The following is a 16,305-nucleotide window of genomic DNA, read 5'->3' on the forward strand; positions in this document are numbered from 1 at the left end:
ACTATTCCCATGCAATCTGACAGAGCTTGAGCAGTTTTATAAAGAAGAATGGGGGGAGTTGCAGTGTCCAGATGTACAAAGCTGATCCACACAGACTCAAGGCTGTAATTGCGCCAAAGGTACATCTACTAAATACGGACTTGAAGGGGGTGAGTAATTATGCAATCAATTATTTTGTGTTTAGCACTTGTAATCATTTTAGACAAGTATGTAGAAATTTGTTTGCACTTTGACACAGAAGAGTTTTTTCTGTTGATCAGAGTCAAAAAAGTGAAATTAAATCCACTGTGATTCAATTTTGTAAAACAATAAAACATGAAAACTACCAAGAACAGTAAATACATGTTATAGGCACTGAATCTACTTCAAAGAAAGATATTTAGATTAATCTTTATATCTGAAAAGAACTTCCATTTAAAGAATTTCATCATGTCTCAGAAGTGCTTTGAGAAAAATGAATTACTTTTCTTGATAACTGCTATATTTTGTACAAACTTATTAGACATTTTGTACACATACATCTGTGAACAAAGTATACAACTCATTTTTATATTCTCGAGAAAGATCTATTGCACCTTATCTTAACACTTCAAAGAATTAGAGATGCAGCACCTGCTCACTGTTAGTCTAGAGTTCATTTGTCCAATTTGTCCAATTTTTAATCCCTTCCTCTAAGAAAAGTCAACTAACTAAACCATCGTGTCTTTGACATAATCCCAAATTTTAACTTCCACATCAAAGGCATCAACTGTTCTGGCAGCAGAGTCTGTTTTGCAGATTGCTGACCCTATATTACTATACAGAGCAGAAACATGGACCAACTACAGAAGGCCCCTGGAAGTTCTGGGACAATGCCGCCAATGATTCTAACAAGATTCAAGATTCAAAAGACTTGGCGGATCAGCTGGAAGAACGACACACTAACACCAGCGCTGGAGGTAACCAACGAGAACAGCATGTCGACTGTGATAAAGTAACAACAACTCTGATGGATAAGACATGTCATCTGGATCCCTAACTCACATTTCCTTGAACAAATTGTATTCTCCCAGTTGAAGGAAGGTCAGTGAGCGCCTGGTGGGGAAAGGGAACACTTCAAAAAGGACATCAAAGGCCTGAAGAAATCCAACATGACATCTAAGAGCTGGGATGACATTGCACTCAATGGATACCTGTACACCTGGAGGAAATCTCTTCAAGAGGGAACTACGCTAGATGAGAACAACCTCCGCTGTTCTACATAGAACAAGCAACAGCTATGAAAGTCCAGACTGAACAGCCAAAAGACTCAGCCACCACTTACACTTGCCCACATGGCACCAGAATAGGTGGTCCCAGATCAGCCACTTGAACACCCACCAATAAACAACCCCTTAGGAGAGCATCATGCTCCACTCGAGTGACTGCACTACTACTACCATGATATCATGAAGACTGACTTTACCTCTGTTGCAGTGTTTTCCGAATTATGAATTTGTAGTTCACAGTTCATGAACGTAGAACATCTACAGGCTGTAACACCAGTGGTACAACTCACAGCCTCTTATTCAACAGCTCAATAGACAGCAATTCCTGCTCAAGTGTTCCACTGTATTACGTGGATGAAAGGATAATCAGCCTCCAGGTATTGTTTCTACAACCAATAACTTTTATTAGTTTATCAGTTCAGAAGATGCAGGTTAAATTTAGTTGATATATTTTGTGTAATTCATCTTAATTTAATATGAAAAGGATATGAGGTGTTTTCATCATTGTATATATTATACAATGTATACATTGTATATATTTCTAGCAGATGGGGTTTGTCAGCCATAGTTGACAGCTCATCTAGGAGAAGGAAAACTCTGATCTCAAGCCTCTGCTGTCTTTTGGCTATACTCACTCATGGGGAAGGCTTCGGGAGTAAACCCTGAGGAAAAATCTGGAGCTGTAGCCCCTAAGGCAGACCTAGATTGAGTTCAATGTTGACTGGCAACTCCTGCGATGCACGGAGAGGGGGAGCTTGCTATATGAGCAACACCTTGCTCTCCCTGGCTTGCAAATCTAGACAGCTAGGCCATAATATCCACAATCAACTCCGACTGACAGAGGCCCTCGATATATTATACTTTTCAATTCCTCCATCAAGTATTTCACATTTTATTCATTTATGCAGTTGTTAATATTTAGTGAGATAACACCACACAGAATACTTTGATACACACAATTGGTCAAAGACAGTAAACGGACAATATAAAATCCATATAAGGGTTTCCGGTATTAATTTTCAGATTTGCAGTTGGCAATGACTGGACCTGCGTTTCTCGTCTCTGATCTTAAAAAGGTACATACAAAGGTTTTTGCCCTGTCTCTGCCCTCACGATATTTTATATTTCTACCACGCCACCCCTCAGTCTCCTATGTTCCCGGGAATAAAGCCTTGGTCTCTGCAACCACTGATTGTAGTGATTCGGATTTCCACCCCGCGCACGCACCCCCCCACAGAGCTGCACTGCCATCTAGTGGCAAATGCAGGAAAACCTAACAGCAAAATTGCTGGAAAGGTGAAAACAAAAAGGATGCTGTGGATAGTCACTGCGAAGAGGAGATAAGGTTATCATTTCATACCTACAACACTACAGCAAAACCAGAATTTATTAAACATTTATATGTTTAGAGGAGGAATGACGCAGGATTAAAAAAGAAGGTAAATAAATGAATACTTGAACATGAAAGGAAAAATTTTAAGAAGTCACTATATGCAGAAAATAATGTGACGAAATGAGATAAAAGCACAAAGGACAATGAAGAATTACCAAAAGTTAAAGATTTATACAAGGCCTAGAAAATGGCCAAGCAGTTCATACAGATAGGAAGGGAAGACACGACTAAACTGATCAAGCTCCAGTGACCAGAGAAGGAAAAGTTGATAGAGCTCTGATCACCACAAACCGAGAATACATTGCACTAAAATAATTACAAATTCTAATTGTTTAATGTAAGATATTAAAGGGGATAACTTCCCTCCAGTTCATCATTGAAATGTTCCCACAATCTGTGACCTCACTTGCAAGGACTCTTCATCTCATAGTCTTTATATTTATTGCTTATTTATTTATTTATTTATTTATTTATTTATTATTATTTATTTCTTTTTGTATCTGCACAGTTCGTTGTCTTTTGCGGACTGGTTGAATGCCCAAGTTGGTGTGGTCTTCCACTGATTCTATTATGGCTATTATTCTATTGTGGATTATTGAGTATGCCTGCAAGAAAATGAATCTCACGGTGACATGTATGTACCTTGATAATAAATTTACTTTGGACTTTCCTTCGCTATGGAGATATATCTCATTACAATATTCAGCAATAAACAGAGTGAAGGGTTTTAATGCCTTAATTATGTTAAAATACATCCAAATAAATGCTAATTTCATTGAATATATTCTTGAATTTTCCCTGTTATACTTAACAATCAACATTGAAAGCATGGCTTGCACAAATGTACTGATGTTATATACTTACTTATTGTTACCTTGTCTTGCTCACCCAGCATGATATTGTTGGGTGTTAGGTCTCTGTGAACAATTCTTTTTTCTTTGTGCAAATAACGCAGTGCAAGGCATATCTAAAATTAAAGATGCTGGAATGAAATCATGACAGACAACTACACTAAATATTTAGTGCAAAGTTAAATGAATATGAAAGATATTCTGCAAACTGCCTTTTCCAAAAACTCCCTTTTGGAAACCACTATTGGGCTATTAAAACAAATTTCATATCATTTTAACAGGTCCTTCCCCCAGGCAGTTAACCTGATCAACCATTCTAGATAGCTCCACCTCATCCCCCTCTATTTATAGCACTGCACAGCAAACACTTTAACCCACTTGTAAATACTGGCTAGTATTTATGCACATTTTATTCCATTCTGTACTTTAACCTCTAATTTTAATTGTTATATATTTTTTATTTTTTATAATTGTTGAGTATTGCTGTTTGTTGTATGACACACCAACATACCACAGCAAATTCCTAATACATGTAACTATACGTACATGGTAATTAAAAGTTGATCTTTGATTAAATGATACAAGTTCTTAAAACTATTTCAGTACACACTTAAGAATACATTATTCTGAAACACTTTTGCCTTTAGAATTGCAAGAAAATGATTGGATTTTGAAGAAAGAAAAGTATATCAATGATGCTACATGCATTTCACTATATTGTTCAATAGTGAACCAAAAATTTAGAAACATCACAAGCTGCTAAAACTTTGTTGCACCATTAATTCTGAATGGGATAGTGTGTGTTGTATGTAATAAATAGTTTAAAAGAATTGGACACATCAAGTGCCAAGATCTTTACAATCTATAACAACTGTTAAATGCTCTTACTTGTATAAATATATTCCATATTCGTTCTTCTGTAAACCCTTGTCGTTTTTCCTTGAGGGAATTAAAGTGCTCACCTAGGGGTGCTCCTTCAATCAGTTCCATTACTATATACAATCTATCATCTATAAAGAAGGGCAATGTTTATTAAGCACAAGGACTCAATTATCCTCATTTACCCTCCATGCATCTGCAGGAAATACATCTTAATTTTTGTATTCAATATTTATGCTTCTCTTGAGAAAATTAGCAAAGCATAGAAATTAAAGAAAAATATTGCCTAAGATATGTTTAATCTGTTTATATAAAATTATTTGATTATATATGTGTCAGCATGATGGAAATATATAAGCAAACAAATAATAATCATACACCTCAGCACGTGTATGTAACACACTGAGTAATCAAGTGTAATTCGCTAATTGTCACATAGTACAGTCTCCATCTGTAATCTCTCTCTTCTGATGCAATATAGAACCTGGAACACTGAGGCACAGTACAGGCCTTTCATCCCACAACGTTGTGCTGACCTTTTAACCTACTCTAAGATCAGGCTAACCCTTCCCTTCCACATAACCCTCCATTTTTCTAACATTCATGTACCTATCTAAAAGTCTCTTAAAAGTCCCTATTGTAACCACTCTAGCACCATCCCATGGCAGGGCGTTCCCTTCACCGACCACTTTATGTGTAAAAACATCACTGACATCCCCCCTATACTTTCCTCCAATCACCTTAAAATTATGCTGCTTTGTACTAGCCATTTCTGCCCTTGGAAAATATTTCTGGCTGTTCATTCTATCTATGCCTTTTATCATCTTGTACACCTCTATCAAGTCACTTCTTATCCTCTTTCACTTCAAAGAGTAAAGCCCTAGCTTGTTCAACATACCCTCATAAGATATGCTCTCCAATCTAGGCAGCATCCTGGTAAATCTCCTCTGCACCATCTCTAAAGCTTCCACATCCTTTCTATATTGGGGCAACCAGAACGGAACACAATACTGCAATTGTGGTCTAACCAGGGTTGTATAGAGCTGCAACATTACCTTACAGTTCATAAACTCAAATGTTAAGCATGTAATATTTGATTTGATAATATTTGTTGCTCAGTGTTCTGTAAACTACACTAATGTGTTTGTGGAAATCTACCTCATGGTGTTTACATTATCTGAAGGATCATATAAATGTCATTAAAACATTATCATAGAGCTGCTTCGAGACAGGATAAAAATGAGAATGCTACTAAGTTATATTTTTGTAGTTTTAGGACAGTCATCATCTCCAATGAAAGATTACAACATTGTGAATGTAAATCATACAAAATTCAATGTAGGCACCTTCGTAGATCCAGAAATTAATAGGTTCTACTTGAATAACATACAAAATACTGGAGGTACTCAGCAGGTCAAGTAGCATCAGGATTTGATGAAGGGTCTCAGCTCGAAACGTTGACTGTTTATTCCCCTCCATAGGTGCTGCCTGACCTTCTGAGTTCCTCCAGCATTTTGTGTCTGCTGCTCTGAATTTCCAGCATCTGCAGAATTTCTTGTATTTATAGACCGTAGTGGGATTTTTGGGGTTCAAATACGATATCGACTACTATTAATTCTAATTCAAAATAATCAATTTTTAAAATTATATTCTAATGCTATGTTCTTCTGCTATGCATAAAATTATACTTACTTTCCACAAAAGTCTTGTAATATCTCACTACATTTGGATGATGGAGCTGCAAATTAAAAAAATGTGTGACGGGAAATTACTCTGAAATTCACTATCAGTCCTGTGCATCATTGCTCAAGTAGTTATCATAAAACAGCCCAAAAATGTATTATTTTCAATAACTTAAAAGAAGAAGGTAAAGCTGGGAAGTGATAGGTGGAACAGGGCTTGTTTTGCTGTGGTTGCTTAATATGTTCTGTTTTGTGTGTTCTTGTTGTTCTACAGAGTGCTCAGGAAAAGGTTCAAATGTTCAATGATTCATTTATTATCAAAGTATATAACTCTGAAATTCTTCTTCTCCAGATAGCCATGAAACCAAGAAAGAAAAGAATGGCAGTTCAGTCATCAATTCCTAAATCCCTCCTTCTTGCACAAAAAAATTAACAAAAACTGAACAGGCACATCGACCCCAAATTCCTTTCCCCTCACACAAAAAACGAGAAAGATCAGGAAAAAAAAACACAGAATATAAAAAACTATAAGACTGCAAAAAGTCTATAGTCCAAGTCCATATCCAAAATGCAGAAACCTGGGTAGCATTCTCTAAGCACGGCGGCAGGCCTGTCCCTCGCTGGCGGCAAGTGATCCCATTATTGATCACAAGGCAGTGTCCCCTCTCCGGCAGCAGAGTGATCTCACCAGCGATCACAAGGCAGTCTCCCCTCTCCGGCAGCAGAGTGATCTCACCAGTGATCAAAAGGCAGTCTCCCCTCTCCGGCAGCAGAGTGATCTCACCAGCGATCACAAGGCAGTCTCCCCTCTCCGGCAGCAGAGTGATCTCACCAGCGATCACAAGGCAGTCTCCCCTCTCCGGCAGCAGAGTGATCTCACCAGTGATTAAAAAGGCAGTCTCCCCTCTCCGGCAGCAGAGTGATCTCACCAGTGATTAAAAAGGCAGTCTCCCCTCTCCAGTAGCAGAGTGATCTCACCAGCGATCACAAGGCAGTCTCCCCTCTCCGGCAGCAGAGTGATCTCACCAGTGATTAAAAAGGCAGTCTCCCCTCTCCAGTAGCAGAGTGATCTGACCAGTGATTAAAAAGGCAGTCTCCCCTCTCCGGCAGCAGAGTGATCTGACCAGCGATCACAAGGCAGTCTCCCCTTTCCAGTAGCAGAGTGATCTCACCAGTGATTAAAAAGGCAGTCTCCCCTCTCCAGTAGCAGAGTGACCTCACCAGTGATTAAAAAGGCGGTCTCCCCTCTCCGGCAGCAGAGTGATCTCACCAGCGATCACAAGGCAGTCTCCCCTCTCCGGCAGCAGAGTGATCTCACCAGCGATCACAAGGCAGTCTCCCCTCTCCGGCAGCAGAGTGATCTCACCAGCGATCACAAGGCAGTCTCCCCTCTCCAGTAGCAGAGTGATCTGACCAGCAATCACAAGGCAGTCTCCCCTCTCCAGTAGCAGAGTGATCTGACCAGCGATCACAAGGCAGTCTCCCCTCTCCGGCAGCAGAGTGATCTGACCAGTGATTAAAAAGGCAGTCTCCCCTCTCCGGCAGCAGAGTGATCTGACCAGTGATTAAAAAGGCAGTCTCCCCTCTCCAGTAGCAGAGTGATCTGACCAGTGATTAAAAAGGCAGTCTCCCCTCTCCGGCAGCAGAGCGATCCCACCAGTGAGCACAAGGCAGTCTCCACTCTCCGGCAGCAGAGTGATCTCCCAGCGATAAAAAGGCAGGCAGTCAGCGCTCACTTTCCGTATTAGCCTTGCTGTTCAAATCGCCCTCATCACTTTAATCAGTGAACAATGGAAGTTTAATTGGCAAAATGGAATTGAACATCAGCTCATGCACTGTCCCACAGCCTTCTCGCTATGAGGTTCCCCCATTGTCCTCTGCCTCCTGGAATCCTTCTTGGAGACTGCAGAGCGCTGAAACACCCAAATGATCTCTAAACTGCAAATTACAGGCTCCAACAGTTCCATAATCACATTCAAGATGAAAAACAAATGTAAAAGACATAAAAGAAGTGAAATATATGATTTCATGATCTATCCAGAAAATGTTGACTGAAGGAGCGTTGTACTGAGACGCCATCTTGTGGGCATGGTGGGCATGTTATGTTGGCACTGGAATGAGTGGCGATATTTGCGGGCTGTCCCTAACAGATCCTCGGGTATGTTGGTTGTTAACACAACTGACACATTTCACTGTATGTTTCGATGTACGTGTGATAAATAAATCTGAATCTGAAAATGTAAAGGTCTGAAGAAGAAGGAATTTGACAGGAGAGTGGAGTGGATCATGGGAGAATGGTACTGGTCTTCCTTCCCTTTTTCTTATGATCCACTCAACTATCAGACTTCTTTTTTCTTCAGCCCTTTACCTCTTCTACCTGTCACCTCTCAGTTTCACACTTCATTCCCCCTCACCAACCCACCCACCTTCCCCCTCACCTGGTCTCAATTATCACCTGCCATTTTATACTCCTTGCCCCTCCCCCACCTTATTTTGGCTTCTTCTCCTTTCCTTTCCAGTCCTGATGAAGGGTCTCGACCCGAAATGTCAACAGCTTATTCTTCCACATAGATGCTCTTTGACTAATACCACATCCACCACTTCCAACATTCTCTAACTCTACCACCTAATATAGAACCAACTTCACTACAAAATCTACAGCAATTTAATAAACTGTTAACTAGTGTAGTTAATTATGTTGGCTTTGTCAAAATTGTCAGTGTCCTTTTGACCCACTACCGTCAGGAAAGAGGTACAGGAGTTGGACTGCCAGACTGGGTAACAGCTTCTTCCCTCAGGCTGTGAGACTAATGAATACCCTGCCACTACTGAGGTCTCTAAACTGGGACAGCCAGCTGCTTACTGTTTACTGTTTACCTGTGCTCTGAACTACATGCATTCTGAATTATGTTTTATTAACTTATTTGCGGTAATATCTTGTTTTACTCTGTGCTGTTTTGTGGGTACACTGTGATCCAAAGGTATGTTGTTTCGTTTAGTTGTACATATGTACAGTCAGATAACAATAAACTTGAAATTGAATTTTTAAAAACCTGTAAAAGGACCACAGCCTTGTTGTAGGATTTGGAGACGTGTGTACTTCAATGACCCAGAGATCTATGCTGGCTAGAGTCAGGGTTTTCTGTTTTGGCTCTTGGTAGAGTCACCCATGCCGAACAGGTCAAAGGGTAGAGACCGGACTAAGAGTGGTCCACTTGTCCTCCAGGTTCAGGGGTTCAGCTCAGGGCTAACCACCCTGACTGGTAAAATAAAATCATTATGGAAACAGCAATGAAGAACCCTTCTGCACCTAAGTGTGACGGTGTTCCTGAGTCTCCACCTGGGACTTGCATGACTGACAGTAGTGAAAACCAAAGAAGCTACTGAGACGATGAAGGAAATGCTGAACACCAACAGATATGGTGGGTTTTCATGCTGCCCTGAATGCCAGCGGTGTAAAACAACTTTAGAAGGGGATTTATATTTTAATAACATGAAAACAAACTTACTTTGACTTGTACAATATCTTATAATATCCCTATTATCACTTGAGACATAAGGATAACTGAATAAATAACTATAACAGATCATCTTTATGCAATGCACATGCAGTTAATTGAAATGATCGCTGCTAGTAAGTTAGCAGTTTATATATATAAATAAAAGAAGTACATAGGGATTTTAATTTTTAAAAGCACACAATAAAGAGAACATACCTGTTCCCTAATTATAGTTAACTCAGACACAATTTTTTCCACACTGTGGTCACGATCCTTTTTGTCTTTTCCAAAAGCTGGATTGTGCAAATTAACTTCCTTCATAGCAAGCAGGTTATGCCCACTGTATTTCCGAACCTACAAATTCAAGAATAGCTCTAAAATATGCACAGAACATTACAGTATAGTACAGGCACTTTGGTCCATGGTGCTGTGCCGACTTTTTAAACTACTCCACGATCGATCTAACCCTTCCCTCCCACAGAGTCATCCATTTTTCTTTCCATGTGCCTAACAGTCTCTTAAATGCCCCTAATGTATTTACCTCCAGGTAGCACGCGCCGCACACTCACCACTCTGTGTAAAAAAAAATTACCTCTGACACTCCCTCTATACTCTCCTTCAATCACCTTATAATTATGCCCACTTGTATTAGCCATTTCTGCCCTGGGGAAAAAAGTCTCTATTTATCAGTGCCTCTCATCATCTTGTACAACTCTTTTTTTCCTACACTCCAAGAATAGGACAGCATTTAACTTATCCTCATATGACATGCTCTCTAATTCAGGCAGCATGCTGGTAAATCTCCTCTGCACGCTCTCTAAAGCTTCCACTTCTTTCCTATAATGAGGTGACCATAACCAAACACAATACTCCAACTATGATCTAACCAAGTTTTATCGAGCTGTGACATTACTCAATCACCCAACTAGTGAAGGCCAATTCACCACCTTATCAACTAACGTGGCAACTTTGAGGGATCAATGGATGTGGACTCCAAGATCCCTCTGTTCCTCCACACTGCCCAGAAATACATTTCAATGTTTTGTAAAATATTACAATAATGGAATAGCTTACCTTAAAAACATTCCCAAATGCTCCACTTCCAAGGTAGTCTAAAATGGCATAGTTACCAATAAATTTTGTCGGAGCTTTATTTTGGTTAATTCCTTCAATATTTTCAGTGATTTGTTTCAGTTCATTAGCCTGGTCATAAAATACGAGTTAAGTTACACATTTTGTGAAACTTGAGAAAGTCCAAGAGTTATTCAGAAAATATCCAATGTAATTGGATTCTTTTACTTACAGGTAAAGAGTTCATCTTATTTACTAAGCTTTCATATGCACCTATATCACGTGCATAATGTCCAACATCAATGAACATCTCAAACACATCTGAAGGAAATAACCTGCGTTAAATAAAAATATTATATTAACTATAGTCAAGCCTAAGGATTTTGGAAATCATAAGTGAATCATACTCCATAAATCAAATATAAAATGTTCTATCTGGATGGTGGGCGCTAGTTACCATTATATGGTCAAACATTTAAGATAACTTAATAGTTCTCATTTTAACAAAAAGTCTGATTTCTTAATCCAGAGATCCAGATTAGATAGTTTTGGAGAAGTGCCATTTGGGCACATTTGGAATGATGACCAAACTGCCAAATGGTGTAAAACTTGATCCACAATATATGGAACCATATACTTGATTAAACTGTGTTGTCTTTTACACAAGTTAGATGCCAAAGTTGGTGCAGTTTTTCCTTGTTTCTATTATGGTTATCATTCTAATATGGATTTATTGAGAATGCCCACAAGAAAATGAATCTCAGGGTTATATATGGTGACACATATGTACTTCGATAATAAATTTAGTTTAAACTTTGAATTTATGAGCATTAATGTACAGAGGTGTCTTGGTGCAAGTCCATAGCTCCCTGAAAATGGCTACACAAGTAAGTAGGCTGGTGTAGGTCAACCTTGTTTTCATCAGAATCAGGTTTAATGTCACTGGCATTAGAAGAGTATATGTGCTGGGTGATGGGGGTCCTTAATGATGGATGCTGCTTTTTTGAGGCATTGCCTTTTATAAGTGCCCGTTACTGTCTACTTTCCTCTTGCATTTGACCTCACTATGACAGAACAGGATGGCCGGATTAAACCACGCATATTTTCAATGAAACTGATAAAAGGTTCTAAATTTGTGAAGTTGATGTTATTTGGTATGGCTCAGCAGTTGAAGATCATACATACAAAAGTTAACAATTCTATTTTATTCTTTGGGGGCTGAGCCTTATTCCCAAAGACAACCAAAAATGGCAATTAACATCTGACCTTGCTAAAGTAGGACAAATTCCTTGAGTATGCCTGAAAAGTTTGCTTATAGGATAATGGGGGAGAGTGAGAGCTGGTGTGGAGTTTGAGTGAAGGAATAGAAAATAATTCAGGACTGCCATTTGCTAATCATTGGTTGGACAATAACTATTTTTGAAATATCGTGGTCTTGATTGCTAACATTCAAAACGATGATATCAATTATGCATATACATGCAAATATCTTAAACTGATCACAATGAATGATGCTACAGATTTTTAAACTGTACTTTATAACTTAAAAACATGTGTCAGTAGAATGGTTTAATTTTTCCACTCAGAGAGAATCAGGACAGTTGCTCATAATCTGAAAATTAAACATTAGAATAAATATTATTTCACCCATATTGTTGTTCATGAGGTGTACTGAAGTTTTAGTATAATTAAAAGCAATAAATATACAGCATTTGAATATAATACCTTTTGAACAGTTGTCTATTCCTTTCCATGCTGAAGAGAAAACGCAAAGCTCTAAATGCATAGCACTGTAACGAAGTTGCGAAAATTGTTAAGTATATGCAGAATGTATTATTGAAACTCGGACATAGCACACAAATTGCATTGCACATAGTGATAAGCGTAATAAAAACTGCAGTAACAAGTCAACAAAAGCCAATAATATCTTTAATACAGAAATAAATCAAAACATCTTTCCCAGAAATGCAAATTTTGTAAAAGCAATATATTACTAAAACCACAGATTTAATTCCTGATATAGTCATACAAATGAGTAAAACACTAAATATAATTAGAAATATTTTGCAGTAATTCATTTTTGTTCTAATCTGGAAAGTTAATTTGAAGCAATTTAAGCAGACATATTTTTTACAGTATGACCACATAATATACCAAGGTGCTCAGAAACCCAATGTAATGCATTGCTTTGGTTAAAAGCCAGCAAATGGACTGAACACAATGATTACATTCAGAATTTAACAAAGCAGTACTCTATCAAAGTCTTAAATGTTTAAGTCATACTCTCTGCAAATAGCTTCTCTAATAAACTAAAACAGGTCACTTTAGAAAATAAGATCAAGAATTACCTGCAAAATATCTGAATTTGGTGCATTTCTTTGCTTGCTTGGTAGAATTAACTTTCCTATCACATAAATGCCATTTCCCTGCAAAAAGAATTTAAGAAAAGAGCTGTGATGTTTTCTGCAATATTAAGTAATATATTCCTTCAGTTCTATATATGAGGGCATTATGAAACTTGAGGAATTGGGCAAGTGACACCTAAAGCCTGTTATGCCACTCAATACGATCATAAGTGATTAAATCATAGCCTTAACACCACTTTTCCATTCGCTCTCCCTAACCCCTAGACTCCTTTGCAGTTCAAATGTCCAGTGACATGTAGAATGACTCGACATCCATAACACTCTGGGGTAGAGAGTTTCTACAAGTCATTTTCGTCTGTGAGAAGAAATTAATCCTCGTGTCCAACTTAAATTGATGGCTCCTTATTCTGAATCTATACCCCTTAGTTACAGTAGATCATAAGTTCATGAGACATAGGAGCAGAATTAGGCCATTCAGCCCATTGGGTCTGCTCCACCATTCCATCATGGCTGATTTATTTTCCCCCTCAACCCCATTCTCCATTTTCCAGAAATGCAGAACCTCAGGAGTCTCCCGGAGTTCCCACATCCCACATGAAGAACACACCACTGACCCTGGACCCATTCTCACTGCACTGGCTATGTAATAACTGACAAAGGAAAACCGATACCTGCCAGAAACTTACCTGGAGCCTTCACCTCTACATGCTTAAGCCTCTTGTGCCAAAGCCTATCCATTTTGTCAACTCATATGTCTTATGGTCTAACACTGTCCAATTACATAATGGCTGCTCGCTTAAACATAATTTCTTTTTTATTGCTCTTTGCTAAGTACCTAATAAATTGTGATAATTGGAGCCTGCCGAAATTCTAGACATTTGCCTGTTATTGGTAGAATCTCAGATGGTGATGAAGAGGTGTACAAGACTGAGACAGATCAGCTGATTGACTTGTGTTGCAACTACTTTGCACTCAACATCAGCAAGACCAAGGAACTGATTGTGGACTTCGAGAAGGGCAAGTTAGGAGAACATTCATCAAATTCTAGACATCTCTGCTAAGAGAAACATCCCCACAGCATCCATCCTGTCTCACAGCTCCCAGAACGAAAGCCAGCTTCAAGATGAGATCTAGTCAGTGCCTTGTAATGTTGCATCGAAACTTTATACTTCATGCATTTTGCAATGAAGACCAATATTTCATTAGCCATCTTAATTACTTGCTGCGTCAAAATGCCAACCCTTTGTGTCTTATGCACCAGAAAGTGACATCTCTTTGCACCACATTTTATACTGTCACATCATTTAAATAATTTGTTTTTACATTCTTCCTTCCACAGTGGATAACCACACTATTTGCCACATTTTATAGAAGTTACCAGCTTTATACCAATTCACCTAACCTATCTGTATCCCTCTGCAGACTCTGTGTCCATCTGACAATTTGCTAACTCATTTACTGTCACATTACCTAGAAAATTTGATTGTAATACATGCATTTCCTTCATCTATGTCATTGTTCAAATTTTCAGATTCAACTTTTCCAGTGGTAAATGTTTCAAGCTTGACCTGTGTTCTGTTAGATCAGTATCAGATTTGCTATCACAGTGTATTCCTCAAGCCTGCTGAGGTATTTTGATGCCATTCTGAAGATTCCTCACAATAAATTTCGATCAATCCCAATGATAAGTAGAGCACTGGAACCTCAGCAAAGATAAAATGGCTTTGAAAGGTGTACAAAGTAAGCAATTACCTTTTAAGGATGTATTCTAACAAGTTATTTTCTTTAACTTCGACCACACTGACCTGTACAACCTGTTGAGCATTCGTATCATTGAGCACTAGTTCAGTAAGGGCAGCACAGCACGCTGAAATAGTAACGTAATCAATAGTGAATATATTGTTCTGTAAAGTAGTTTTGGAAGAACATCACAGCACAGGATACTGTAGATCTTGGAACACATTTCATTATTCAGAATATAACAAATTAACATTGTTACAACTTTTCACCATATTAGTGATTTATTTGATTTTTGATTAATAGAACTCTCTTGGTCCACAGCAAGAGCATACTTGGGCAGGTAAACGTAGTACAGCACAGTACATGCCCTGTGCCCTATGATGTTGTACCAACCTTTAACCTTTTCTAAGATCAATCTAACCTTCCCCTCCTATAAAGCCCAACTCTACTTTTCTATAATCCACGTGTCTATCTAAGAGCTCCTTAAATATTCCTATTGTATCTATCTCTACCCCCACCCTTGGCATAGTGTTCCATGCACCCACCATTCTGTGTAAAGAGCTTACAAGTATTATCAATTATGAATCACAGGGTTTATAAAAACCAGCAGATGACTCAGTATGTCATCATTGGAGAACCTTATTATGTAGAAATTTGGAAGAATTTTCTGTACTAACATTCAACAGAACTTAGAATTGAAAATACACGTGGACTAAGGTGTTAACTGTCCTGTGCTATCACCAGTGGGATCATCAGTTGATCTGCCACCTGTCTTCAGGAGTTTTGGCAGATATCTTATCCTAAAAGATTTACGCACATTAGGAAAAACAGTCTGATTAGGGAAACTCAGCATGGCTTTGTTTAAGTCAGGTCATGGCTTTATGGCTTAATTGAGTTTTCTGGGAAGATGCTGAAGGTAATTGATGAGGTAGGGCAGACGACGTTGTCTACATGAACCTTAATTCAATTTAATTTAATTTAATTTTAATTCACTCTCACACACACACACACACACACACACATACATATACACACATGTTGGCCACTTTATTAAGTACCTCCTGTACCTATTATTAGCTGTAGCCCATCCACTTCTAGATTCAACGTGTTGTGCATTCAGAAATCTGCTTCTGAATACCAGTGTTGTAACACATGGCCATTTGAGTTACTGTCAGCTTGAACTAGTCTGGTTATTCTCCTCTGACCTCTCTCATTAACAAGGTTAACTTTAACAACACCTACAGAACTGCTGCTCACTGGATATTTTTTCTTTTCATTTTTCACATCATTCTCTGTAAACACTTAATGTTGTTCTGTGTGAAAATCCCAGGAGCTCAGCAATTTCTGAGATACTCAGACCATCCCATATGGCACCAAAAATCATTCCACGGTCAAAGTCACCTACATCACATTTCTTCCCATTCTGATGTTTGGGCTGAACAACAACTGAACCTTTTGATAATGTCTGCGTGCTTTTATGTTGCTGCCAATGATTGACTGATTGAATATTTGCATTAACGAGCAGGTGTACAGGTGTACTTAATAAAGTAACCGCTGAATGCATAAATGAATGAAA

General features: G+C 38.5%; 1 protein-coding gene across 6 annotated transcripts in view; it reads right to left on the reverse strand.

The window, feature by feature from the left end:
- nek10 (NIMA-related kinase 10) overlaps positions 1-16,305 on the reverse strand; it is a 122,684-nt gene that overhangs the window by 57,393 nt on the left and 48,986 nt on the right. For all 6 annotated transcript variants that reach the window (XR_011889711.1, XM_072283170.1, XM_072283172.1 and 3 more), the window contains 9 exons: positions 14,795-14,856; positions 12,972-13,049; positions 12,349-12,413; positions 10,856-10,958; positions 10,627-10,755; positions 9,769-9,906; positions 6,063-6,108; positions 4,380-4,501; positions 3,505-3,607 (listed from right to left, as the gene is read on the reverse strand). Coding sequence is in view for 5 of the 6 variants with exons in the window: in XM_072283170.1 (XP_072139271.1) it covers positions 3,505-3,607; positions 4,380-4,501; positions 6,063-6,108; positions 9,769-9,906; positions 10,627-10,755; positions 10,856-10,958; positions 12,349-12,413; positions 12,972-13,049; positions 14,795-14,856 (846 nt within the window). In the remaining variant the exon portion in view is untranslated. The remainder of the gene's footprint in view (positions 1-3,504; positions 3,608-4,379; positions 4,502-6,062; positions 6,109-9,768; positions 9,907-10,626; positions 10,756-10,855; positions 10,959-12,348; positions 12,414-12,971; positions 13,050-14,794; positions 14,857-16,305) is intronic.

Source organism: Mobula birostris, chromosome 19, assembly GCF_030028105.1.
Source record: "Mobula birostris isolate sMobBir1 chromosome 19, sMobBir1.hap1, whole genome shotgun sequence".
Classification (NCBI taxonomy): domain Eukaryota; kingdom Metazoa; phylum Chordata; class Chondrichthyes; order Myliobatiformes; family Myliobatidae; genus Mobula; species Mobula birostris.